Source organism: Simochromis diagramma, unplaced genomic scaffold (assembly GCF_900408965.1).
Source record: "Simochromis diagramma unplaced genomic scaffold, fSimDia1.1 OVJJ01000802.1, whole genome shotgun sequence".
NCBI classification, from domain to species: domain Eukaryota; kingdom Metazoa; phylum Chordata; class Actinopteri; order Cichliformes; family Cichlidae; genus Simochromis; species Simochromis diagramma.
The window spans coordinates 8,382,473-8,410,402 of NW_024387492.1; the positions used below are offsets into that span (position 1 = coordinate 8,382,473).

Below are 27,930 nucleotides of genomic sequence, written 5' to 3' on the forward strand. Positions count from 1 at the left end.
GCAGCTTGCCATACCAAAAACGTTTGTACAGACTGTTCTTCCAGTCACAGATAAAGCAAGTGTGAACACATCAGTCCTGAGAACACAATTCTTTCCTTCTCTGTAAAGAATGTTAGAGCTGTTACGTTTTAAAGGAATTCATTTGCATTTGTTTTAAAGCAGATCAGTGATCTCTAGCACACATATTGGGCTGTGAGCTGTGCATGTTGTTGATCAGAACTTGGATAATTTAGTTACTGACAGCAGAGTTAAGTGTGCTATAGTATGCATTTACTGGCCTTAATGGTTGCTCAAAGCTTAACCTGTTGATAGATGTAGAACTGACAATCAGATTACCGTCAAATATGTTCTTTACTGATCTGAATATAAAGATTACATAGTGGAAATGTCAAAACTTTGAGTAACTTCTCGGCAACTGTATCTTGCTTCCAAGAAGCCAGACTTTCTTGTTCTTGTTTTTAAAGAGGTTTTGATCAACAGTTCTCCAGCTTTCTGGAGGTCTTTCAAAGCTTTTCTTTGGACACTGGCTGCTTTCTCACTCATTTTTAGTCAAGTCCTTGTACCTCACCATTTTCAGAGGAATGTTGTTTTTGTTTAAGCCACTTAACACTGACCTATAAATTATTAAGACATAAAAAAGGCACATATCTCAAAGCAAGAACCAATGTAATGTCTACACATAACTAGCACTAGCAGCCAGTCAAAAAACACAATTTGTTCCCACTTCTTTAACTGAATCAAATATAAAACATTTTGACAGGAATTAAATTGTATTTTTTTCACCAACAAGGTGTTTAACAAAGAGTCACTAGCTGAAACTCTAGTATATCTCAGCATGGTGTGCGGTGTGCCTTTAAGAATTTGAGGAAACTGGACAAATGAAGGACAAAATTAGAAAAAGCATCACCAGCAGATGAACAGTATCTGAAAAATTGTATATTTAATATTCCTTTAGCTGATTCTATGAAAAACTCTACCAATGCAGTAAATGCATACCATATAGAAAAACACACCGTGGAACACTATCAGTCATGGATTGGCCTCCCCAAAGCCCAGACCTCAACATTATTGAAGCAATGTTGGATCATCTTGACAGAACAAATTTTTATCTCAAACAGTAATGCAGTCTGAAATTTGAGACACACCAAACTACTTCTCTGCTTGATTATTTGAGAGAAATTGGAATTAATTAGCAACCAAAAACTTGTAAAATGCAAAATATTGACCCAGTTTGCATAGTCAATGATGTTCTCCCACAGAAGAATAAGAAAGAGGAAATAAACCTCCCAAAGAAAAGTGTCCTCCTCATTAATAAACCAGAGCTGCTGGATTTTCCTTACAAACGGGATCATAAACTGTAACCCCTGAGGACAGCAATGTCCTCCACACATTCAACAGCCTGTCTCATATTTCTCTGTGTCAGTACTGCTGTAGCTGTTCCAGGTGACCTCGCTTTGCTTTGTTTGCAGTTTGTGCTTCACGAGAAAGAGCACAGACGGGGAGTTTATGTCAGTGAAGTGAAAGAAGGGGCGCTGCCTTTTATCTTACTCTCATGAGCTCTCATCACTAATGATCACCTGTTCAGTCTTAATATCTGTCGGCAAAACTGCAGGTATACCTCCAAGCTGAGAGGTTTCTTATTTTTTATTTGAAAATCTCAACAAACTATCGGGGAAGCTTTTAAAACTGTAGGATTTCAAACTAGTCCCACCTCCACCTTACCTTGTACAAATCCTTTTAAAATGGGAGTTTTATGTGATTTCTACTCTCCTGAATAACACCAGGTGTGCTTGCAGTCTTGTGCTTTATGGGCTTGAAAATAAAAATCAATATTTGCACCATTTTCACTCTCTGTTGTTGTGAATTAAAAGCAAAGCTTATTCTGGACTAAAAAGACAAACAAAAAAGCTACGTAAAACCTGTAGGATTCGCAGCTAACTTACACTCGTGTGCAGGCATGCACTACAGAGGCATACAACAGTTTGGTCTGGCTGCAGGTTAAGTTCTCAGAGGCAGTCTTCTCCCAGAGAAACTCAGCTATGGATGACTGTATCTGAATGCGAGTGAACATGTCTGTGACAAGGAGGAGGGGCATTAAAGGGTAGTGCAGGAAACAGAGAGGCTCTCTTGTTTTTACTACTTCTGTTCCCCTTCTTGTAAGTGGAACTCAGCCTCTTATGTAAGACATCTCCCTGGGCGCTGCCTTCCACCAGCCAGTCAGAGAGCTTCTCTTGTTGCTCGGTCCCCGCTGCTCTGTTCGTCATCGTGTAAAGAGATTCTCACAGTGTTCAGGAGATTATGTTACACTGGCGCAGTCAGCCGAAGACACCACAGCCTCTGTTCCACAGCCAGCTGTTAGTCTACATGGAGGCTTGTTGCCATGGGGATGCAGGCCAAGGCACTCTCTAAACACCACCAGCACCAAGGACCCAAGACCACAAGCCTTCGTATAACACCCTCCGCCATGAGCAGAAAACAGTAGAGGCCTTTGCTGTACGGTATAGGCCTCCCTATGCGTGCGATCACTGGGGCTTCTCAGCTCTGTGAAACCATTACACAGTTACACACAGGCATGGGTGAAGGAAGCATTCATAAAAATAAAAAAAACATTTATTTACACTACATGAGTTTGCAGAAAGCGCTTCATCCCATAGGGCAATAAAGAATATGAAATATTGTTGGTTACAAATCTCTCAATGTATTTTTCACTGGTTCAGTCGTCTGGAACTGGGCTATATTTACAGCTGTCGTAAAATCAATTTTTACTGCGGGGTTATGTTCCCCTTGATGCACTGCGTGGTTAAACTATCTCTAAATTTAGCTCCACGTTTTTAATTTGATGATGTTTAGACCTGATCTGACCTTTTCACCTCAAGTACACGTTGTGCACATGCTTAGAAAAGCACTTTTAGCATTTTATATAACCCGCTTCGTCGCTGTAACACGCAAAGCACTCTTTCAAGATTCATGAAAAAATGAATGATGATTGATTAAGTGTAGGTTCTGCTGTCTTGTTAGTTAAGATGAGCACACTTTTTGCTCCTTGATCCTTTCATGGCTTTGGTTACGCAACCTAATTCCCTGCTTGAGGTGTTAACCCCAGCCACAGTTCAGGTCAGATTATATGTTCCCTTGATAGAGTTTTGACCGTTAGAAACCCCAAGTGATACCTGACACTGGACCAGCAGATAAAATGAGGGTCGCTCCTTCTAATCTGAGTAAATCTGTGCTTTCAGGACTAGACTCTGTGGCATACAAACATGTCGGTGTACAGTGTAGGCTGGGTTTCACCTTTATGCCAGCCTATTTACAGAGTCTATGTAGCAGTTAGTGACATATTTATTCTGGGCTGTCAGACAAGCTTCAGTCTTTGGCACAGAAAACATGGAAACCAAAACTGTTCAGTTTGAGTCATCATCTTAGTGACTTAAAACACAATGAATGAACAAAACAGCTGCATATCAGACAATAATCAACATCCTATGTGAAATCTTCATTTGGAGTCACTGTTCAAGAATTCAATTGAAAAATAAATGGCTTAGTAGTAACAACTCCTGCTCTTGCTCTTTCTACACAAACAAATCTGAAGGTGACCCAGGATAACATAACAAGAATAAGAGTTTTACTCTTCAGGTTTTCTTCTAAGAAGTCTGATAAATATTCCCAGAAAGATTCTGCAAACACTTACTCCATCCTAACACTTTTGCCTGCAAAGCTAAGACCCTGCAATGTACTGCTGCAACAATATGAGGTGTCTGTGTTTGTGTAAAATGATCTCTGAAGTTTGTTTTCTGTGCTTGAAAGCCTCATTAGGCTCTGCTTGTTCTTTTGCACAATTAAAACTTTCTACACCTTTTATTTAATCATTGGTTTGTTGACCTCCAGCAAATTCAAGACTCGCACACCACAGGAGAAAGCTGTTGTGCTCGGGCTCGAGGAGGGCAGCTTGCCATGCCAAAAACTTTTGTACAGACTGTTCTCTTAGTTACAGATAAAGCGAGTGTGACAACATCAATCCTGAGAAAACAACTCTTTCCTGCTTGTTAAACAATATTAGAGCTGTTATGTTTTAAAGGAATTAATTTGCGTATATTTTAAAGCAGATCAGTGATCTCTAACAAACATATTGAGCCATGTGCTCTTGGATTTTTTAAGGTTGCTAACAGCAGGTGAAATACATGATAATATCCCTTCATTCAGTAAAGCTTAAAATGCTGAGAGATGCAAAATCAAAAATCCCATTACCTTAAAATATGCTCATACTAATCTGAATATCGAGATTATATAGAGTAAACATCACAAATCTACAGCACTGTACAAAGTCTTGAGTCAACCCTCATTCCTTTACATTTTGTTTCCAAGGAGCCAGATTTTTGTGACTTGTTTTAATGGGTCTTGAGCAATTCTAAGTCGTATCTTTAGGCATTTTGTTACCAGCAGCCTGTCAAAAAAAATGCACAAAACCCCAGCAAAGACCTAACACAGGACCCATAGGAGCCATCTGAACCTTTAGTTGATCCATCAAATGTTCACTGAAGCATCATCAGAAATTGTTTCAGTGGAAGGGTGGCTGTCAAGAAGTCATTCTTAATGATGGTAAACAGGGAGAAACGGCTGTAGGAGGAGGTCATGAAAGAGGTCCAATACTGAGTGTCTACAGCCATATGAAAAACACGGTGGAGACTCTGTCATGGGTTGGGGCTGCAATTCAATCAGTGTTGTTGGAGATTTCGTCAAAACTGATGCAGCTGTGAGTGTTGAAATGTCAGATTTTGATCTACCATGCTCTACTAAGCTTAATTTTTTAGCATGCCAATGATCAAAGTGAAGTCACTATTACAGAGTCCACCACTGCATCTGTTGATACTATTGCTGTGTCTTAGGTTTGTGCTAAGTTACATAAGCATGACTACAGTATTTTGTGTGAACTTCAGTTGGCCCACATGTGCATTTACTGTTTATTCTGCTGCGGGTAAAGCCGCCGAATTCAAAGGCAGCTATCAGGCTTCTTTTTCAGAGTTCAAGTGCTTCTTCTGTTAGTGAGAGACCTTTCAACAGGATTTCTAAAGGTGAAAAGTGATATCGGGCATTAAGTGAGAGAGGAGAGATGATTCAGGTTTGCTTCCTTGCTCCCATGAGTTAAGCAACTTTAACAAAACAAAAAGAAAAACAGACAACAATCTTTCCACAGCAGGTCTGCACTGAGATTTCCTTAATCATTTGATATTTTTATAGTTCTTCTGGTTCACAAATCCTCTTTATATAAAAACCTCTTTAAATGTGTTGCTGCATAGTCAAAGGTCATTTTGTCAAATGCACCTGTGATATTGCTTTCTCCGCTGCATGTATGGGAAGGAAATTAGGCAGTGCTTTGTTTGACCTGGGCACAGAATAGTTTGGGTGGAACTTGACTGAAAGATCTGGGAGCTGATATCAGCTGAACTGGATCACTGCACATATATTGGCCAAGTGGTCTTGTGATGTGTGCTGGAATATAAACTGTTTGTATTAATTAATTAATTTCTGCTATGATGTCACTTACACCACCAGCCCATTGTAGTTTTGTGTCTAACAACTATTGTCTATAGGTGGGCTGTACATGTATTTGTATATTTAGCATTATAGCAATGTTAAATTCAGAAACCCAGAATAACTCTGATTGGCTGTTTAAGCACGCGTGAGCTGCCACGTGCAGCAAACTGTCCTGACCAATGACTGACTGTTTGGCTGTAGCGCCCTCTGTCTGCGAAAAATATTCACCTGCAACGTTAACAAATAAAATAAAGATAATATGACAGGATAAAATAATATAAAAATTCATATAGTATAGTGTCATTCATAATGAATGAGGCACACAACATTTACTTCCGTGAGGCGATATTCACCTCCGATACCGCCGTAGTCGTGTATTTTGCTCAGGCATATTTTGAGAACCCTCTTGGACCTTCGTCAAGCTGTTAAAGGACCTCAGGATGTCCATGCTCGCTGAGCGTATGTATACTTGTTTCACTTTTTTTAATATATATTTATTTTTTCTGACGTCGCATGACGCTACGTTTAGGTGGTTATTTTCGCACAACCCGGTCTACAACATATGTCACATAGTTTCCTCCTGAAAACGCTCATTAGTTTGTAGAATTGTGTATTAAAGTATTCCGGTAGTTAGCATTAGCATTTTTAACAGCTGTCTGTGGACACGTGTTTTTTCTTTTGACTGCTTCCTAACGACAGTAACTCACTCATTTGTAGTTAGGTTTTGCTCTGGGGATGCAGACGTTTATTAAAACATGCACTCTGTTAACTCTTTAATCGTAAGTTGTGGCAGAAAGCTCGCTGGAAGCATGGTTGAAGGTTGGAGTGTAAAACTTCAATTGTGATCTCTCATAACTGTCAGGTTAGCTCCTGTCATGAACACACGCATAATGCATCCCGTCTTTGTTTTTATCGGTGTTAATCATATGTGCGTTGGCTCCATAAACCCAGTGTCAGTCAGGCGTATAGACCATTTAAAGTAGGAGACGATGTGACTGACTTGTTCTGGTTTCCTGTTATGTAACACTGTTGCTGCTGTTGTATGTTCAGCTCGTAGGAAGCTTAAGTGGTCTGTCGACCCCAGGAACAGCGCCTGGAGTAATGATGACTCCAAATTTGGCCAGAAGATGCTTGAGCGAATGGGGTGGTCCAAGGGAAAGGTAAGTAATGAAAGCGGTTAATATTGTTTTTTTTGTTTTTTTTTCCTCAGAGACTGTACATTGGAAGAACTGGTGAGCATGTCTCGTGTCTCTCCCCCCCCCTTTTTTTTCCCTCTCTTTTTCAAATCTGAATTAAGGGTCTGGGGAGGAGTGAGCAAGGCTCAACTGACCATATCAAAGTGAAAGTTAAAAATGACAGCTATGGGCTTGGAGCAAATGCCAGCTGTGAGGTAAGCAAACGTTTAAAGCCCAGTTTCACGTTTGAATCAAATGAAGGCTTTTAAAAAGTCACATCTGTGTTGACCCTAACTACATCATTTTGTTTTGCATGGTGTAATTTGAGATTTTTTTGACTTTTACAAATCCTCATTAATTATCTAAGTTGTCATTTTAACCTGTCATTTTTTAGTCACATTGTGTTGCCGTGTATGATTTTTCCACAGGATAAGTGGATTGCTCACCAAGATGATTTTAATGAGCTGCTTGCTCAACTGAACAGCTGCCATGGTCAAAACAGCAGCAGTGGTATGTACACGAAGCCCGATAAACCTTTATCAACTTTATACAACTAAATTTCTGAGCTGTGGGACTAATAAAGGCGATCATATCTTAATAAGACAAACTAGGGCTGCTCAATTAATCGAATTTTAATCACGATTACGATCTGGGCTTTCAATGATCATTAAAAATGACTGTGCCGATTATTAGCACCTCCCTCATGCTTTACTCTTGCGCTGCTCCGCTCTGCATTTCGAACACGCGTCACAACAATTAAGAGGACCCAAGGGAAGCTCGGAAAGCTAAGCAGAAGTTATTTGGAGAGGAGAGTGACTGCCGTTGGTTGAAAAGAGAGGTAAAAAAAACTTCAGTGGTGTGGAAACATTATGGGTTCGCGGAGTCAGACGTGGATCAAGTAGACATAGTGTGTAAACTTTGCTACATCACTAAACATAGATGTTTACATTTTTCATTTATTTTTTATATTGCAAACATTTGCACTGTTATCAGTATTTGCACACTATTTTATATTATTTTTTTTAAAGTCATTATTCAATACATTGTTATTGTTAACCCTTTAAAGCCGGTCAGAGCAGCACGCTCCGTTTTGTGTAACTATTTTTGAGTCCCTGTAGAACCTGAACCATGTAAGCTAGCGCAATAATTTTTTTTGCATATGAAACTTACATCTTATGCCATCAGCTTGTCCTAGGTCATGGTTTCCTTCCACATAAAGCTTTGCAAAAATTGCATAAAAAGCGCTTGCAGGAACAAAAACATAATATTCCAGAAACAGGCTTTGCCGATCCGATCAGCTTTTCGTAACACTTCCCACATTGAAACAGCCGTCAGCGAGAACTATCGCATGTCGCCATTTCCTGCCCGAAACAGAAAGTGACGTCATTTTCGCGAAAAATGTAGTTTTTTACTTGTAGGCCTTAAAAGCCTATACTGGTGTTTTTATAAGCCATGTTTGACTTTTCTGAATAGTTTCTGGGATGCTTAGAACTCGAATTGCACTGCTGGAAATAGTTTATTTTGATGCACCTGCTGTTTTCTTTGCAAATTTGCATCATAGGATTGTTTTTTTGTTTTTCCTGCAGTATATAAAAATTGCTGTATCTCTAAAATAAACTATGCAGACACTCAAAATAAATTTCCTGTTGTTGTAAAGTATTTTTTGCAACTTTTTTGTATTTAAAGTTTTGAGGGATAAACCTCTTAAATTTCTCCAAGTAGAAATATATGTAAAAAACAAAACAAAAACGATTTTCAATTTTTTTTGTAGTTTATTGCACTTTTTTGCAATTAATGTAGTTACTATGGACTTAATGCATACATATTATTAAAATATGGGCTATAACAGTTGTATTGATGTATAGCAACTTGAAATGCTCCCACAAATGGCACTACAACATGTAAAAAAAAAAAAATAAGCTCTGCCGGACTTGGTTCTATGGTAGGTCTTAAAGGGTTAAATAAATATCGTCAAATAATCGAGATCTCAATTTCAGTGAAAATAATCGTGATTATCATTTTTGCCATAATCGAGCAGCCCTAAGACAAACTAATGAAAAATAATGAAGGCTGCTTGTCTTGTGTCATAGCACAACATAACAGCATGTCAAGTATACGATGATATCCTGGATGGTCAGGATATAGTGACTTCCTACATGTTCATAATTATATTTGGTTAGTTTTATAGTTCATTCTGCCATTGATCAACTATGTAGAGTACTATGCAAAAGTCTTGAGTCATATATTTTACTAGTAAAATGGGAAATAGATGCATTCATTTATTGAAATGTTCAAACATGCATGGAAATACAGTATAAAATTCAACAGAGTTTATAGAATTCTGACTTTTAAAGTCAATATTTGGTATGACCACCTTTATTGTTCAACTCGCTTGAGCCGTTTTCTTGTCATTTCTTTAAAATCCTTCAGAAATCCTTTAGAACTATTGGTCAAGAGCACTTGATTATAAGACGGTGTGTTCCTTGGAAGCAAAATGTAAAGAAATTAGGAATGGTTCTAGACTTCTGCACAATACTGAATGTTATATTGTAAAGCATGTAGTGTTGGTGCATGCTGGTGTTAAAAGAAATGCAAAACAAACTCATATTCAATAGTAACATTTCCAAAACAAGTGAAAACTTTTATCTGTTATCAAGCAACACAAAACTGCAAAAAAACAAACGAAAAAGTATTTTTTTGATCAATCAGCCTGTTGGACAGTAGAGGGTGCTACAGTGCAACATTTAGTTACTTAAAGGCAAGGCTATATTCACAGTAACCATTATCCTCAGTGCTGTGACAAAAACATGTTTACACTACCGGATGATGATACTAAATGACATTCTTCTAATTTTCTAACTCAATCTGGGTCATATTTCAAATTTTATCTTCAATTTTCTTCTTCTGTAGAAACTCCACCAGATGAGCAGAAAGGCTTCAGTTTGGAAGAAAAATCCAAGACATCCAAAAAGAGGGTCCACTACATGAAATTCACTAAAGGTGGGTTTATCATGAGGCGGCAATGGAGCAAGATGAACAGGAATAAATGTGCTAAGATATACGATGCTAAACACAGTTTTCTTGCTCTCTGCAGCAATTACCTGTCAAACTATATCCCATTTTAAAAATAAATAAATAAATTAATTAATTAAAAAGTCAGCCAGGAGGCCTGATATTATATTCGTAACACAGCAGAAAGTTAGAAACGCATTGAGGATAATTAGTTCATTCTAACTGCAAGCAAAAATAATCCCTCTTGCTTTCTTATTTTGATGCCAATATACACCTGCATACCATCTACTCAGGGAGACGGACAGACAACCTCTTTGACCCTCGTTAAGCTTTGTGCTCTCGTCTCAGACCACAGGCGCTGATCAGAGCTCCGTCAGCCTGTCCTGGGTCAGTTGGCCTGGTGTGAGCACTAAGGGAGGTTATTTATAACTCTCCCCTCTCCTTTCATTGCTCTTTTACACGTCAGGAAGTTAAGATTTGCTGGTCAAGGCCAGAACACTGATAGGCGTAAGGAGGACTTTTGTGTTCTGGACCAAAATGGGTAACTGCTAGCCCATATTTTACTGCTGAGTCGCTGCATTTGGGCTTGCAGCATAGTTTCACGATCACACACCTACCTTATTTGGTGAAATGATGAAACTGTGTGTTATTTTGTACTTGGATTATGTAGCTGATACAGATACTATTTTTGTTTTGTATGTTAGTGCACTCATCGATTGTAAACATGTCTAAATAATCAATAATTGTTTCTCACTGGCTTAAAATCTACCTCATCAAGTCAGCATGCTCTGCAAAAACAAAATACCTCAACTTTTGCCTCACCTGGAAGAGCCTTCTACACTTTACGTCATTCAATAGCAGCTTCCTGCTTCCTGTTTGGGGCATCTGGCATCTCCATTTACTGGCCCCCCAAAAACAACAACCTCCCGTGACCTATTAGATGACCCATCCTGATAAAACACTGCCTCGGTCTCTCCCCCAGACCCTCTTGCCCTGTTTTTGTAGTCTTAATTTAGCAGGAGCCAAAAACGGACCCTTTTTTTTTTTTTTTTTTTTGAGTGAGTGTTTCCTAACAGATGAGATTCACCTTTACAAGAGACACGCAAAGCATAAAGCGTGGACATGGCGGGATGATGATGATGATGGTGCTGATGCTCAGTTTTTCTTGGTTCACTACAGATCAGAGTTAGATGCTGAGTACTCGTACAGCCTTGTGTGAAGTTTAGTTTAGATTGAAACCTTTGTGACTCACCCAGAAGCACCTTTGGCTCATTCTGTTTCCGCCTGCTTCCTGATCGCTTTACATTGTTATATACAGCGCACTGCCTTTTTAACCACATCTGCTTTTGAAATGTGAAAAATGGCCAACTGAGTTTCTTATAATATGTTATTAGGCCTCATGAGTATACAAGATAAAATTTAGTCCAATCTGGTTCTGGACAGTTATTTTATAAAATACTGTGCTGAAGCTTAGATTTAATTTGAGTAGGTTTACATCAACATCTGTATGGGAGAGGATGACTGTTAACACATAATTGGAATCACACTGAGATGTCAAACTCATTTTTACATCATGGGCCACATACAGTGAAGGTCCCCTCTCTGTAAGTGTAGAGAAATTTAACTACATGTGTAATAAAGGAGAAACCATCATTGAAGGAAAAAGAAGAAAAATGCTGTCAGCACGAGTCTTTGTGCTTAAATTGTAAGAATTAAATGTGTAAAATACAGAAATCCACAACTCGGTTAGTTTGGTGTAGTTTGAATAGCCATGGGTGAGGTCCTCCACATTTTTTTTAAATTTTTTTTTATTTTAAAAACTGTCCAGTGGACCGGAGTCTTTGTTGACCCCTGGGCTTGTTTGACTGCTCTGGACATTTTTTTAAATCTCTGATTTATCGTAGTGTCTTGTGTGCAAGTTCCATTGGCATAAATGCATGCCCCGGCCGTCTCTATAGTGGTCTCTATTGTTGAAAATTTAAGTTGAATTTTGTCTCATTAGTCTGAACTGTTTCACACCAGTTTCTTGTTAAATGTGTCTTCTACATGTTTCTAGTGAACCTGCTGAAATGCTACTCTTATTCCCACCAGATGTTTATAAAATTTCAGAGGAAACTAAAGGGAAAATTTGCAGTTCATTGCATTTGGCATGTTGAGAAGGAAACCGTTTAGGGGGATTGCAGGTGCAATTATTGTAGCTGGACTCTTGAAGGAGAGTGCAGCTCTGTTGATCGTAGACCTTCAACTGTCTTTGGGAATATAACACCGTTTTAACATGTTGCTATACAAAGAGGTGGCAACCGTTGTCACGCAACAATAAAGGAGGCTGGTATTTCATGTTTGACTGTACGAAAATTATAATTTAATTGGAAACTTGAGACTCCCAGTTCTCAGTGGTCTGATAGGCGTTTATGTTCAGTGCACTTTGAACTAGAGAACTGTCATTTTTGACCTTTTTAAATTGAGAACATATTTATTGTTCTCTCTAAGTGGCAGGTGACAGTATTTTATGTATTGGGCACTTCCTCTTGACAGATCATCATTTTGTTTTCAGTTTATGGCACGGATTAAAACCAAAGAGTTACCTGGCAACATATAACCTGTCACGGCTGTTTGCAAGTTTCCACCGACCGCTCTCCTCTCTGTGAAGCTGTTGCCAAGTTGAGGCTTGGATTTAGAGTTGTTAAGCTTGTTACATGAGAGGTTGAAAAGATCAGGTAATAGCTCTGTCATTGACTGTCAGCCTTTTCGTGATAGTTTCTCTGGTTGAATATTCCAACCTCATTTGAGCCATTTTAAAGTACATTGTTTATTTAGTCCAGTAGTTTTTTGCATCTAAAACACTTCACCACCGCACAGCTTCAGTTGAATTAATTTTATTCTAAGATTGGACTACTTTTAGCTTGGTTTAGAGCAGTTATGCTTGTGAATTGTTTAAGTCAGGGGTGTCAAACATAAAGCCCAGGAGCCAGAATTGGCCTGGCAAAGCCTAGATTCCAGACCATTGGACAGCTTGGAAAATATGAAAGAGGGCATAAATTTTGGACTTTTATCTGTATTTTCATAAGTTTGTCTTACCTACAAAGACCTCCCTCATGGGCATTCAAACTATACCAAAGTAATTAAGTAACAGATAAACAACTAAATAGCCCAAAAAAATTGGATCTTTTCTGTTATTGTCTGGCCCTCAGGGTGAAATAAGTTTGACATCCTTGGTTTAAACCATTTATCTGCAACTATTGGCCCATCATTTCAAAACACTGGTGCACTCCATTTAACAGCTATTGATTCCATTTAGTCACTAATTGATTATGCCTTTGAAAAAACTCCTAGATAAAGATTCAGTTACTTATAACTATTATAACAGCTTATCTGCACTTTCCAACAAACGGATCTAATAGTTTATCCGTACTCTTATCTAATGCTTGTTAGCCATAATTAAACATTTTTCCATTATGATCATTATTTCAATCATCTATGTTTTCTTTTTGGCTCTCAGTTTGTACTGCTTAACTTTTTTTGTACTCACGTTTTGATTCAAAAGCAAGTTTAAGTTAAAATTCTTCCCGGGTCTTCCCCTCTCACTTCTGCCGAATTGCCCCATTCTTGAGAATTGGCTTGGCTTGGTCTATAACCAGTCACTGAGCTCAGTGCATTCCTGCAGTACTGCTGTAAAAACATTGTGGCCACAGCATCATCAGTACCTCTCCCTTTTAGTGAAGGTCTCCTCCTGACTCTCCCTTTCTTTTTTTCCTTTTTTTTTTTTTTTTATTGATATCCTGTTCATGCTGGCTCTCTCTCTCTGCCAGCGCTGAGGATTGATGGCCTTTGTTTGTGGGGAAAGGCACCAAAATCTCCACTGCTTAGGTCCAGGGCCCACAGCATAAACCAGTAACCCAGTTTTAATTGCTACCTCCATCTATCACCTGTCAGGGCAGCAAGGGTGGTTGATGCGGAATTTAACTACAGCTCTCCATCGGCTACTCTGTGTTGGCTTCGTTCCAGCTTTTGGGCTTTTAATTAAACATGTTTTTGCATCACGACCAAAGTGAATTGATGGAGCCTAACAGACCGTGTGAATTACATGTATATATGCTGAGGACCTCCTGTTCTAATTTCACTGACAGCGTTTTCTGTTCACTGGAGCTTCTGTAAGTCTCTACTGATAATTGTCGTTTCATCTGTGACCTTGGAAACCACAAACCTTTTCCACTGCATGTAGGCAGTACCCACGCTTCATCCCATTTAAGTGTATTCATCCAACTTTAAACGCATAGTGGGAAAAACTAGGATTTTTTTTTTTTTTTTTTTTTAATCAGAACGTTGTTATTTGCACTTTCACCTGAAAGCCTGACAATTTTGACAGGCATTTCCTCATCCAAACAGTAGAAAGGTCAAATTGGATATAATTTTTATGTCTGACCGGAGTTCACTAGATGACAACCACCACAGCAAACACCCCCCACCCCACCCACCCCCACCGTCCTTTCCATTTATTTTACTTTTCATCTGACTTTCTTGGTTTTGCTGCTTAGACCTTGTATGCAGGGACTTTCAAAGCCAAGAGCAGGGGAGATAGAGGTTTAAAAGCAATAAATAACCGAATGTTATCAGAGCCCCGCTGAAGGAAGAGGATGCAGCTGCATGAACAGGACCCAGGCTTGAGACAAGCCACTGTGTGCTTCAGGAGTCTTTGAGGACCCGCTTGAAAAGGGGAATCCGGAGGCGTGGCGTGGCAGACCTTTTCGTCCAGTTTATTTTTCTTTACCGTTTTATCCCTGCAAAAAGAATACAGCCCCCCACCACCCCTACCCTGTTTCTTTTATTTACTCAGTGACCACCTTCTGCTCACCCCCAACACAAACACACACAAAGGTACTCAGCTGCAATATTTAAAGGTTTGCCTGGAAAAAAGAGAAACAATAAACAATGTTTAAGAAAAAAAAAGCATGCATGTTGTTGAAAATGGGACTGTGAATCAATTTTTATCACCTTTTAATTCATAAGGTGGTCTTTTTATTCTGAGTCGCAGCACAAAAGTTTTCCAGCCTGGTGTTAATGATTTGTACATATTCTTTTCTGCTTATTACTCTTTCAGGAAAGGATCTATCCAGTCGTAGTGAAACAGATCTTAACTGTATCTTTGGGAAGAGGGCTAGATCAGCAAAAGTCCAAGATCAGGTAAGAGATTACACCTATTTACATCATTCAGAATTAGAAAAAAGTTCTTTTGAGACTTCAATATCATAATTTATAAAATACATTAGTTCAAATCCACTTAGTTTAACAAGTTAAAAACAAACTGTCCTGTGGCTTCGTAATTAGTAATTCTAATCCAGTGGGTGCGTTCCTAAAATATTAGTGCAAGGGCACAGGACTGTGATCTTCCTTAACCCCGTCAAAGTCAAGCGTGCAGTCCAGCAGGAGATGCCGCACCACTGGCCCAGCTGGCTTGCACTTATCTGTGTCTCCTTGGTAATTCCAAATGATTATTGGTTGCTGATGCTTCCTTCCATCGGTAACTCTGGTATCATCTGGTCCTTCTGCTTCTGCGGGGTACGGCTCCTTGAGCAGCCCGTGGCCCTAGATTAGCCGTGTCACAGCATGCAGCTTTAACACCTCTAACAGGCCACCGATGGCAGCAAGAGCGCCTAAATCCAGTTAAGGGATTTGCACTCTTACCCCCTACTCCTCTCCCTCGCACTCCTGCTTTGCTGTACTTCTGTCTCGAAGCGTCACATCAGCTAGTTAAGAGTGCCAGCGGGCATTATTAAAGGAACATCAAAATTGCAGTGAGGTGTGCAGAAATCTGAAATGATGACGCTTGCAAAAAAAGTTTCTTTTTTGCTCTTGGCATTGGTGGGCCCATCACTTCAAACGTCACTTTGCCATTTGGCGTTATGGTAGGTCTCATGCTTTTGGAACATGGCTTACAGGCTCCTGCGGGTCTGAGTTGTATTTCGAATCCAGTAAGAACCTTTAGCTTACATATCAAAAACAAAATGTTATTTATGAAATTTGCCTGCATCATCTTTCTATTGATTTTTAAATAAGTTGTCAAGCTGTTTTAATCAGAAAATCAGCTCAAGTGTTTATCTCTGGAGGTATATGAAGCCGTACTTATTGAAACTCACATCAAAGATGTCATTTATTTAAATGAAAGACAGATGAGCGAATTATATGGTTAAAAATACATGTACATAAAAGATGCTATTAAAAATGATCTAAGCTGATTAATAGAACAGATTTACATGCACAGAAGAACTGGAAATTATTAAGCACCTACATAACTTTTTATTATTTTATTATGAAAAAAATAACACATTTAAAAATGTGCAATAAAAACTTTTTTTTGTTGTTCTTAGAACTTTTACTGGCCCAGTAGAGGGCCAGAAGAACAATAACATATCTAGCTTTTGGACTCCAAGGCCCAGAAAAAGCCTCTTGCTGGCTTCTTGTGTTTATCTCGAGCATTTGGCTTGAAGAAATTGGCATCTTAAATATCCATAAATTGTACAAAAAACCACCCTGCCCTATTCCCCCAGCAGGTGCTGAGCCATAACATCACAATGGCAGCTGCTCCCCAGCTGATTAACACTGGAAATGCAAGCAATACACACCATATTTTTTTTTCCTCTCTAAACGTTTGGTTATGGGTTGTTATTTTACAGCCAGGAGGGACACCATTGACCATATCGAAAACACTCAACACAATTACAATGCTTTCCCATGAGGCCTTGTGTTGAAACCCAGCAACATCTGAGGTTGCTGGAAAAGAGGTAAAGAGGGTGATGGACCAATCGAGCTCTAGGCATTTTGCCGAATCTCCTGCGAGAGTGAAGGCGACGCTGCCAGTGACCCTCAGCTCACACTGATCTGTGCTTACATTTAACTGCTGTTGCTGCAAAAGTATAATATATGCTTGCAGTAATCTCAATGCCCCATGGAGTTGTAACCCTTAGTAGCGACGAGCTTTGGCTTGATGGTGTAGTTGATTTGTAGTGGCTTGCAGAAGCCACTGCCACCGGTCGCATTATATCACATATCTGCATCGTGACAAGGTGAGGCCAAGAGACTTTGACCAAATCTGGATCTGCTTCTCCAGACCTGCCCTCCTTCCCCCTCATGAATCTTCCAGCACAATCACACCCATTGCTGTCTCTCCGGCCTCCTTTCCACCAGTTCCCCACTGCTGGTGTTTTCCTTCCTTTGCAGTGATGTGCTTCCTGCTCACCTCTTATCGCGGCTCACAACCCTCCCTGAAGTGCAGACAAGCGCATGCGCACACGCACAAACACGCAGACACACACACACACACACACAGTGTGTACACATTCAGCTGTCCCAGATGCCTCTATTCATCAAAGATGAGAATGTATTGGAAACAGTATATGAGAATATTTTAATTGGTTATTTACAGGGAGCAGCAGCTCTATTCCTTTAGTGTTAATATTAAATGTAAATATCTTGTTCAGAGGGTAGAGCTCTGTTTAAGGTAAAAAATTTCTCTTCCAGGTTAAGAATGTATTTATTTTAAAGCTGTACATAATGAAAAATCTGCATGTTTTTTTTTTTTTTTTTTTTTTTTTTTTTTTTTTTGCAATTTTTTACTGTTATTTTTGATATTTAAAAAAATGAGAAATGCACATGAAAGCTTAAAGGAAACTCATACTGACCCTGTTTCCTGGCATAGTTCAGCAGATGTTTGATCAGACCGTGATTAAACAAGCATTTTTGTGTCAACTTTAATTAACTGACAAGTGATTATCTGTGATTAAGTATGCTGACAGATGGGATATCGTAGTGAAATGCACATTACTCCCTCCTTTCTTACAGTGTATGATAGAGCAGGGATTAGAAGCACTGTTTGATTTTTTTTTTTTTCTTTTAATTGCATGTGCAAACATGTAGTTGAGCATGATTGTAACTTAATTTTACTCGTGCAAGAGTATTTCCTAAGATTGTGTTCTTAGAGAATCTCCCATGTCATCCATAACCACAGTTTTTATGTAGCCACATGCTTAAAAAAAAAACAACCTTATTTACTCTGCCTTACTGTGAGGGTTGCGGCGTAGCACCTGTCTATCTACTTACCTCTCGGTTATCCATCACCCATCCCACGCTAGCAACCCGCCTCCATCTCCTGCCTCCTCCTTGTGCCCCTCGGTACAATTACTCACCGCATGACAAATGACAGGCGCTCTCTGCCGAGATATCAAAAAAGCCCCGGCCACTTTTAAATGAAGGCACTTTGGCAGCGCCCTGCTCCCCGTTCTTATCGGCAGGCAAGCAGTGCCCCTGGCCGTCTTGCGTCCCGCTCTCCTTCCTCCCCCCTCCTTCTCCACCACCCCTGCTCTCCGTGCCCTCCTCTGGGGGTTTAGTTAGGGGAGCCACATGGAGGGCCAGCCCAGCTTGATTTATCTCCCTTGCCCCTCTGCCCAGCCACTCAGGCAGGCCGAAAGAGCCAACGAGGCTCCAACGGGCCTCAACTCGAAACCCCGGCATTAGCTGAAATAAACCATTCTGCCGCCCAGTGAAAAATGTCCTCTGATTGGCTAATTAATCAGTCAAAGGGGAGCGACGCGGCTTGTGACTTGAGGGACCCAAGCGGGCGACCGCAGAGGGCCTGCTGATAAATAGACTCCCCGCCGATTCATACATCAACAAAAGTTAGTCATTTTTTAAAGCCGCCAGCTCAGTTGAAAGGTGGAAACAAGCCATAGTTTTATTTTTCCACCTACATTTCCTTCTTCCTTTCTCTTTTTAAGGGAGTGGGTGGTGGCAGTAGTAGTAGTAGTAGTAGTAGTAGTAACAATAATAATAATAATAGTTATGATTTGATGCATTTTTAAAACCACTAGTAGTTTAAAATGAAAGTGAATGAGATTAATTATCATTATAATTTTTTTTTTTAGTACTTTTAATCTTTTATATACTAAAGTTAAGACGCCCAAGCATGATGGAAAAGTTTGGTGCTTGAGTTTTCAATTTACCAGTTTGAAAACTAAAAGCTTGGCTGGTAGTCGTAAGAAAAAAGAAACATCTAAAGATTACGGTTTTATATTAACCGTTATGACCACTACAGACATGACAGTTGTTCCAACATCAATCCATTCATTAGTTCTGTACTCCCTAAAAGTGTCAGGGAAGAAAAATGGTGGCGAATAATTTAGTGCGATCCTTGTTTTGACGTCTGAACCTCCAGTCAGACAGTAGGCACGGTGCGCCCTGTTCTTGGGTCAGCGCGACCCCTGCGGCCTCTCCCACTCCCACTCGTGCTCCGGCACAAAGGGCCGAGGATCGAGCATCATCGGGCGGCACCTGTTGCAAGTGTTTCCTGCCCACGCGTTGTCCACATGAAGGATCGCGCTTCAGCAGGGGCTCCCCCGATACTGCCGTGTTAAGGAATATGGGGCAGGGGTGACACGGGTAGCTCTTGAGCATTTGGAAGATGCGATGCCGAAGTGCCAGGGGGGTCGGACGAAACTTTGCTGATGGCGCAGCACGATTTCTTTTCAGGACCTTTTTTTTTTTTTTTTTTTTTTTTTTTTTACAGCTTGGTACTGAGGCCAGTGGAGAGTAAAGTGAGTTAAAAATGACCAGGAAATGTGGATGCTTGGTCATAGAAAAAGCCCGAGTACCAGCTGTACTTACGGCATGTAAGCAAACTGAGAAGTTATCTTTCATATCATGTAATTTAAAGAGACTATGTGTAGGTCGGGGTCCATTGTATTGTAAAAATGACATTGTAAATAGAAATACAACCCCAAAAGTCAAGGATTTTTTTTCTTGGCTGACTTTTCCATTAATATGCAGAACTGAAATGTTGAAAGGGGATGCCGGTGTAAACGTGCATTGTCGCAGTGTGTTTGCCGCAGTTTTAAACAGGGCGGTGCATTCGCGCAGGCTGCAGGGCTCATTGTGAAGCTGGAGAGCTCTAATACATTCTCAGATAACATCTAATTGCTTCGAGCAAAGCATTCCCTTTCTTAAGCATTTTTGTTGACAGGCCCTTTTACACGACCGCCGAAAATATCAAGGCCCGCCAAATATCCCCCCCCCCCCCCAAACTCCCTAAAAGACACACACACATCGCATTTGCCACTTTACCTCCCTGGCAGTTGTGTGGATTGCTCTCATGCCAGCTCGCTGACACTTGCAGATTAGCGTGGGACACACAAAAAAAAAAAAGGAAAAGAAAAGAGGGTGTCTGTCTCTTAGTTACAGCCCAAGCTAGAATACATGAGAGCAGGGTAATTACCGCCTGGTAAAGCTAACCGCCCAAAGATTTCCAGCTCTCTCGGCTGTTTACAGCCGCAGACTACCGTTTAATCACTGACTCTTTAATCTAATAAATCACAGCTGGGAAAAATAATCACGGTCTGTTCTCTCCCCGGGCTTGGGGTTGGGATGGGGGGGGGGAGTACCCCAATGTTCGTGATGGGGGCATTGTCAGCAAGCGTTTGCAATGTTAAACAAGCACAGGGCAGTCATGCTGCATGCATAATGTTGTCTTCATTTGTTACTTATGATAAACGTTCTCGCACCAGGCACAAAGTGTAATTTTTCAAACCCATTTTAATGCGTTTTGCCTCAACTGCACACTGAGGCTATGCGTTAAGCAAAGTATTGCTTTGTGGAAGTTTCATACCGTGTGTGGCATTTGATGTGCGTACACTTCATCATTTTATTTACTTTTTTTTTGTTGTTTTAAAATTTACTTTGTGTAAGCCACATTTATACAGAACAAGGATTCATGAAAGAATGACGCTGAAGGCAGCATCAGTACTTAAAGTGGCCAACTGAAACATTTACCTATTTCCCAGGAAATAAAGTATCAATCTATTTTTTTCCCCTTTTCCCATGTCCGCCCACATCAGGCTCATGAAGGATGGGGCTGCTGGACTTGCGTGTTCATCAGGGAGAGACAGCTGGCTAATCAGGGCCTGATCCATAGACCTTGAGTATCACCAAATTTATTATTGTGGCAGAACAATGAGGGCACACTCGTGCAATTACAGAACCGACCAATATTGGCTAGAATTTTATTGAAGAAAAAAAAGCAAGTAATGCAAACAGGCAGTTTTTTTATTTATTTATTTATTTATTTTTTAGGAAAATAAATGAGCAACTGGAGCATTGTCAAATCCTAATTAACATGAGTTGGAAGGCGTGTTGTGTCTGCAAAACTATTCACATTCACCTGGTTTTTAATGACTTTTAGAAATCAAATACAGGTAAACTTTGTAACTTCCCCCAGGTTTAACGTGCATGTTTGTATATGCATTTTCTAGACTTTTTTTTTTTTTTTTAAAGAAACTGTGGTTCTGTTATTACATATATTTACTAGATCTGTGTTTGAATTTGAGTGGATGGATTTGCAGTATTTCTCTTTTTTCCACAAAAATGCACCGCGTTCGTGTGTACACATTACATGGCAAGTTTAGATCCAGAAAATTCTGAATTTCATGTTTATTTTTTTTGCAACACACTCTCTGTGTAATGACCTTTACTCTACTCCTGACTGCTAGCACCCTCAAGTCCTATAGTTACTGAGATCCTTTGATCTGGTTGACTGCCTGTAAAATCTGGCTCATTTTAAAGTTTGATCAGATTTTTACACCTGAACATTTTCCCTACATTCAACAAGGTGACTATTACAACCAATCGATCACTTACTACCTAACATATCTTGCACTTGGCAAAAATCCTTAATTTAAGATGTTACTTGAGCTGTTGTCCTGGAACTTTTGGTTTCTCTTTAGAAGTAGGCAGACATAAAGTAACCCAGCTTGCTCTGCAAAGCCGTTAGAGCAAATTAGTAATAAATGAACTGAACATCGTTCTGTTTCTTTTTGCTACATTTTGCTGGGGAGAAAAGTTTTGCATGCACTCTGGTGAACCCTTTCCATCATCTCTCTGCTGGCTTGATTGACTCTCCCACTGAATGTGTTGGCCTCGGTATCCTGGCACCTCTGCCACATGTCTTACCATCGGCTTTCCAGTGACTACATTACCAAGAAGAGATAGAACTGGAGTGTCTTGAAGGAGACGGCCTGTTGAATGTCTTCCCACCCTCTCCTTTTCTCTGGGACCCTCTGTGGACCCTCCCTGTGTTCCCTGCCCAGCCCCCGCCAGGGGAGAGAGCGGAGCAGGAAGGGCCCGATAGCCAGCCAGGCCGCTCCTCTGCTGAAGGAGCCTTATCTCAGAACTGCACACAGTGCATTGAGTGCATCCTTTTCCTGGGGTTCTGCATCTGGGAGAAGAGGAGGAGAAGGAGTAGACATGGCTTGATATAGGTGTGTTCTACAGCACAGGCTTATTTATTTGTTTATTTATTTAAGTCATTCTTCTAGTCCCAGCAATTATAAATTTGTACATTTGGTACATCCTTATGCAAAGGATAGCTTAGTATGTATATGCTAAGTAAAAAACATTATTTCGTGTTTATTGGTGAATCTAAACTAACCACTGTCAAAAGGAAAAATATCAAAAAGAAATGACATTCTCTTTTGGATGATTTTAATAAATCATTTTATGCATACACATTTATAACTTGTAGCCTTAGTGAAAAAGTTATATGCTCTCAATTTTCACTATTGCAAGTGTTGTGGCCAGTAAAATTAAATCAAATTGTTAAGTTACATGATGCGTCCTATTTTCCTCCCTTCTATACCAGTGGAATAATTGGCCGTAAGTATTCAGTGTATTCTCATTTAAAAATAAACATTTTAGGTTTTTTTTTTTTTTTTTTTAATGACAGTATTTTAAAATGTAGAGACAGATAAAAAGATATAAAAAGGAGAATCATGGAGTAGCTCACAATGCTATGACAATACATTTCATGTGACAAAAACTCCCACAATACAGTGATTATGTGATACTTGGTACCTTATAATACAGCTTTTATATCTGTGTAAATGAAGGAAAAGATGCCTTTAAAAGATTAAGTTTTTTTTTTTTTTTTTTAAATTGTCCATATTGTGCTTTTTTTTTATGTTCTTTTTCGCAAGGATTTCCTTTCAAGTTTCGTCATCGTCGCTGGAATTTTGTCAACTTCTGCCACTAAATATGGGAAGCTTTACCATAATAACTCACGAAGCAGCCACCATTCTTGCTGCTAGTATGCCATTAATCTTATTGCAACAACAAGGTTTACAGTGTACTGTGAAATCCTAATTTTTTTTATTTTCATTTTTTTTTAAATAAAAAGAAGCAGCTTTTTTGTAGTTTTGGGTCTGTACCATATGCTGTAAAGCAGAAGAAATTACTAAAGAATAGAAGACACACCTGGATATGGGGAAACAAGATCCCAAACATTACTGCAGAGTAGTTTCTTAGTAACATGTTGCCCTCAACACTCCACGCCAAGAAAAATCTCCAGGGCTGCTAGTAATGCTGACTGGATCTGTAGGTTTATCCCCATACTGTATGTGTGTCCAGCCTGTGCTCAGCACAGCACTTCTGCTCCTGTCAGATGAGCGTCTAATGGAGATCCCCAGGCAGTGAGGATGAACCACATACCAAGCTCAAGCCACCTTTCCCTGATGATGAAGATGTTCTTCGCTCAGTCACTCTCCCCTCATTCTTCCCAGCTCTTTCACCCTCCCTCTCCCTCCTGAGAGTAATTTCACAGGCAGTTCTAAAGTGGCCCCCAGCCATCTTCCCAAATCCCAGTTACATGTTGTTTGGCGATGTCAGCTCAAAGCTCCATCTCCACTCTCCCAAGCAGAGAGGATGCCATTGTGCAGTAACGGGGAGTATAGATTTTCTCAGGGAAGTTGAAAAGTTTTGTATAATGGCACCTCACCTGAAGGGCCTCATTCCCCTTGTTAGAAGTTCTTTGTAGTCAGGGTGGAAAACTTTGTCCATTTGAACACCTGCGTTGTCATTTAGCCTCAGTCACGTTTTTTCATATCATCTGATTTCGTTGTTTTGTAGATGCGATTGTGTTATGTAACACTCGGATATCCTCACAGCAAAACATTCCCGTTCTGATCGTTCAGATTAAAATCTTGTTCATAAGTTGCAGCCTTTCTTGCTCTTCAGACATGAATCGGTGTATCAGACCACAAAGACAATAGCGTTTCCCTTGATGAAACTATATTGACTATGAAAAGCCTTTTAGTTGGCTAAGACTAATTGCTTTTTGGGGCTCACTGAAGTCCCTGGTGAAGTCCTTGGTGACTGGTTTAAAGAAAGGGGGGGAAAAAAACACTTTTACATACAGTAACATACAGCACATCATCCCTACACAAGACCAAAGCCACATCTAGTAACTTCACTCTACATTAAAGGCCTTTTTAAGTCCCAGAACATACATGCATTGTTTTACCCGAACATTAGTTAGCATATCTGTCTGAATCACTGCCGAGGGTCAGAGTAGTGTAATCATAATGTAAAAGCTTAAAGGCCAAAACCACGAGGTGACTCGACACAACAGTGTTTTCAATTTATCTCTAATCTGTAGGGTTTGAAAAATGCCATCTAATAATTCACCATCTCCAAGGTAATATGGAAAGGCTATATTGTTTGGTGTGATCCTCAAGAGGAGCTTCTGTATTCTTCTGAACAAATCATTATGCATTGAGTAGGCCATTAGGAAAATGAAGACAAATGGCTCACAGGGGTGAGGTGACAAATTGTTCATGCTGTGGAGTTAAAAATCTGGAGTGTAGTTGTTCCTCACAGTTGTAAAGTTGTCCCCTTTTAATGTGGAGCCTAAAGGTCGGCAGAATGAGTCTTAACTGTCCTACTTTTTAACCTTTACGATCAACATGGGGACGATGACTGATGCGAGCACCTCTCACTTACATTCAGTAAGCAGAGCCAGCCACGAGCTCGCAGCCTCGGTATGAGCAAAGGATCAATGTTAGGAGGGAAATTATGCAACAATTACAAAATAGAAGATGATTTTTGGACTGTTGAATTTAGAAACATACTAGAAAATAATGGAAGTACCTGAAATTCTTTATTGTGAGCCATCACTGATAGGTGACTGTTTAAGAAGCTAACTGTGACAAACACCCACAGCTGGATTGATGGATTTATGAAGATTATTAATGACTGGGTGATAAATGTGGTTCAGTGCTTATTTTAAGGCTTTAACACCTATTGTTAAATTAGCATCCTGTTGTGTGCTCTTTCTTTTCACTCACTGAAGTCTGCCGTGGTAATTTTTACATGTTGATTGACGACCACTTAAGCCCCCCCCCCTCGCTCTACCATTGGTTGTTGTCTTTATCTGTGTAGATTCTCAAAGTGATGCATCAAAGCCTGACTCTGCCTTCTTACTCGTGTCTTTGTGGTTTAGGAGAGCAACAGCAGTGACTCGCAGGGTGAGGCGGAGGACGGCGTGAATCCTGATCCTTCTGACCAGGACCCAGAAGCCATCACTAAGACTGTCACGAGTACTCTCACTATGCAGGAGTACTTTGCACAGCGTATGGCTCAGCTGAAAAAGGCTCGTGGGGCCCAGAATGCAGATACTCCTGAGACATCAAATGCATCTGAGGAAGTCGGCCTCAACCACAACAGCAATGATGATACAGAAGAGCCCAAAAAGAAGAAGAAGAAGAAGAAGAAGAAAAAGGCTGCAGATGAGGTGGCAGAAGAGCAGTGTAGCACACCCGCTGCAGTAGAGGACAAAGAGGATCAAGAGAAAGAACGTTCAAAGAAAAAAAAGAAAAAGAGAAAAATGGCAGAAAGTGAAGAAGTAGTAAATGAAAACTGTAGCTCCACCTGTAGCACTGAGTGTGAAGAATTACAAACCAAGAAGAAAAAGCTTAAAAAACACAGTGAGCAAAGTGAGCTACTAAATGGACACGAGCCCGCAGAGGATGAAACGCTAAATTTGAATACAGTGCAGAAAAAGAAGAAGAAGAACAGAGATGAGGTGGACAGTGTAGCAACAGAAGACGGGAAGGAAGAGCTGGTGGAAAAGAAATCCAAAAAGAAAAAGAAAAGGAAGCATCAAGAGCAGGGTTTACATTAGGGCAGGGTGACTCAGTACTGCACTATTCTCCTGACTCCTAAGGGGGTACTTGTATTATGAAATTAAATGCCTTGTATATACACACCATAATAATCTGTTAAAGCATCCATTGATGCTGGGTTTTTTTTTTCTTATTATTCTTTAGATAGTGACTGTAGGAAAGGGGAAAAAAAAAAAAAAAAACTGATAGGGAGTGTTTGTCACTGGAAAAAACCTTGAAGCAGCCTATAAAAAGCCTCAACCTTGCACTGGTGGCCTCTGGAACACACTGCTGTAGGAGGAGATAGTATGGACATCTTGCTGACAGTGAGATGAGAATAAAAACACCACTATCATGGCTCAACAGGAAATACAAACTAGGAAAAAGGTCTGGAGCTTCCCATAAAACCCCCAACATGTTTTACCACCAGTGTTCAAGTCAGAAGGGTACACCTGGACTAGCCATTTTCCTGTTTCCAATCTTTAGCAAAGTTAGCCTCATATTTACTGCTCAGATATTAAAGTGGGATAGACATACAGCTATGTTTAAAAATGTATTTAATATAGAGAGAAGTTGACATGGCTGTCGTCTAATCCCTTTTTAAAATAAAAATAATATTTAGATGATACATGTGCTTCATTCTATGAATTCTCTTGCCCAATGAATTAAAATGAGTATCATAGGAAACGTGGCAGATCTTAAAATGCATTTTTTGGAAAATATAATTTTGTATGTTACCATCTTATATGTAAATGCATTACTATTTGCCCATTTTCACAGTGGTTTATTTTTTCCCACCACTTTTGATGCCCCTTCATTTTATTAGAGTGACTCAGACAACTTCTGTCAGCTTTACAAAATGAAACGGAAACATGTTTTCTCTTTGATGTCACATGACTGATGTACTTTGATAATGCTTTGGCAGATATATGAAAGAATTCTTGACTATTTTGAGTTCTACAGAAGGTTTTTTTTTTTTTTTTTTAATAAATCCAAATGTCCATCACCCTTTGAATGTGTCCCTTTTTTTTTTCTCCATAGGTCAAGAGAAATGTTGTGCAAAAGTATTGAGACACCTCTGATTTCTTTGTTTTGCTTCCAATGAGTTAAACTCTTTTCTTCTTACTTTTTTAAGTGCTCTTGAGCAATAGTCCTCCAGGCAAAGCTTTTCTTTGGCTGCTCTTCCACTTTGTTTCAGTCCAATACTTGTACCTGACCATTTTCAGGGGATTGTATTTGTTAGTGTATGTATAATGTGTACGTAAATTCACCCCCTCCCCTGGCCATTTATTAACCACTTATTACTGACCTATGAATCACTCAGCCATAAAAAAAACTTGCATGATGAACCAGAGCTTCTACATAAGATATAACTTGATAAAGAACCAATTTTGAATTTGATTATTACCGACAGCTTGCAGTAAGAACATACTTTGTTCCCATTTCTTTAGTGGAATCTAATGAAAAACGACACTGTTTGACAAGCATAAAGTAATAGTTTTGTACCAACAAGGTGATTCCCTGAAAACCTGACGTATCTGAGCATGGTGTGCAGTCTGTCCTTCAACATGTGAGAAAACTGGACAAGAAGTCTTTAAAAAAAAAAAAAGAAGGAACAACAGATAAACAGTAAAGACCTGAAAGATGCATCTGGCCCTTCATTTGATCCACACTGAAGTTGAAATGGTTTTACTGGAAGCGGCTGAAGTAAACCCAAGAACTGGACTGAAGATCAACTGCAACTTAGGGAGTGATGAATCCAAATTAGAAAATTTTGGTCATCAAAATCAACTAATCTATGGAGGAGGTCAGGAGAGAGTGAGTGTAAAACCTATTAGAGCAGGCTTGGCCAGCTCCAGGCTTCGGGGGCTGGTGTCCTGCAGGTTTTAGAGCTCACCCTAGGTCTGCACACCTGAATCAAATGATTAGTTAATTACCAGGCTTCTGGAGAACTTCAAGAAATGTTGAGGAGGTAATTTAGCCATTTAAATCAGCTGTAATGGACCAAGGACACGTCTAAAACCTGCAGGACACTGGCCCTTGAGGCCTGGGTTTGGACACCACTGTATTAGAGGCAACAGCTTCATTTTTTCAGCACGACAATGATCGCAAACCCATTGCCAATGCAGTAAAAGCATTAACTGGATAGAAAACACACAGTGGAACCCTATCATTCATGGATTGGCCTCCCCAGGGCTCAACATTATTGAAGCAATGTGGGATTAAAACGCCAGATG

At 39.8% G+C, this 27,930-nt stretch overlaps 1 protein-coding gene across 2 annotated transcripts; it reads left to right on the top strand.

The window, feature by feature from the left end:
- The first annotated feature begins 5,869 nt into the window (after nucleotides 1-5,869).
- On the top strand, nucleotides 5,870-26,063 carry LOC120725062 (PIN2/TERF1-interacting telomerase inhibitor 1-like). 2 transcript variants are annotated; one of them, XM_040017707.1, is made up of 7 exons: nucleotides 5,870-5,991; nucleotides 6,583-6,692; nucleotides 6,830-6,922; nucleotides 7,136-7,217; nucleotides 9,618-9,707; nucleotides 14,818-14,900; nucleotides 25,033-26,063. In XM_040017707.1, the coding sequence occupies exons 1-7, from the start codon at nucleotides 5,973-5,975 to the stop codon at nucleotides 25,711-25,713; spliced, it is 1,158 nt and encodes a 385-aa protein (XP_039873641.1). In that variant the 5' UTR covers nucleotides 5,870-5,972; the 3' UTR covers nucleotides 25,714-26,063. The 2 variants fall into 2 exon arrangements, with proteins under 2 accessions (XP_039873641.1, XP_039873642.1); XM_040017708.1 differs by lacking the exon at nucleotides 5,870-5,991 and adding an exon at nucleotides 5,999-6,061.
- Nucleotides 26,064-27,930: the final 1,867 nt, after the last annotated feature.

What these genes read in the sequence shown, in the direction of transcription:
- LOC120725062 (XM_040017707.1), top strand. An exon ending in TGGGGTGGTCCAAGGGAAAG is followed by an intron (nt 6,693 to 6,829) that starts GTAAGTAATGAA and finishes ATCTGAATTAAG; the next exon opens with GGTCTGGGGAGGAGTGAGCA. An exon ending in GAGCAAATGCCAGCTGTGAG is followed by an intron (nt 6,923 to 7,135) that starts GTAAGCAAACGT and finishes ATTTTTCCACAG; the next exon opens with GATAAGTGGATTGCTCACCA.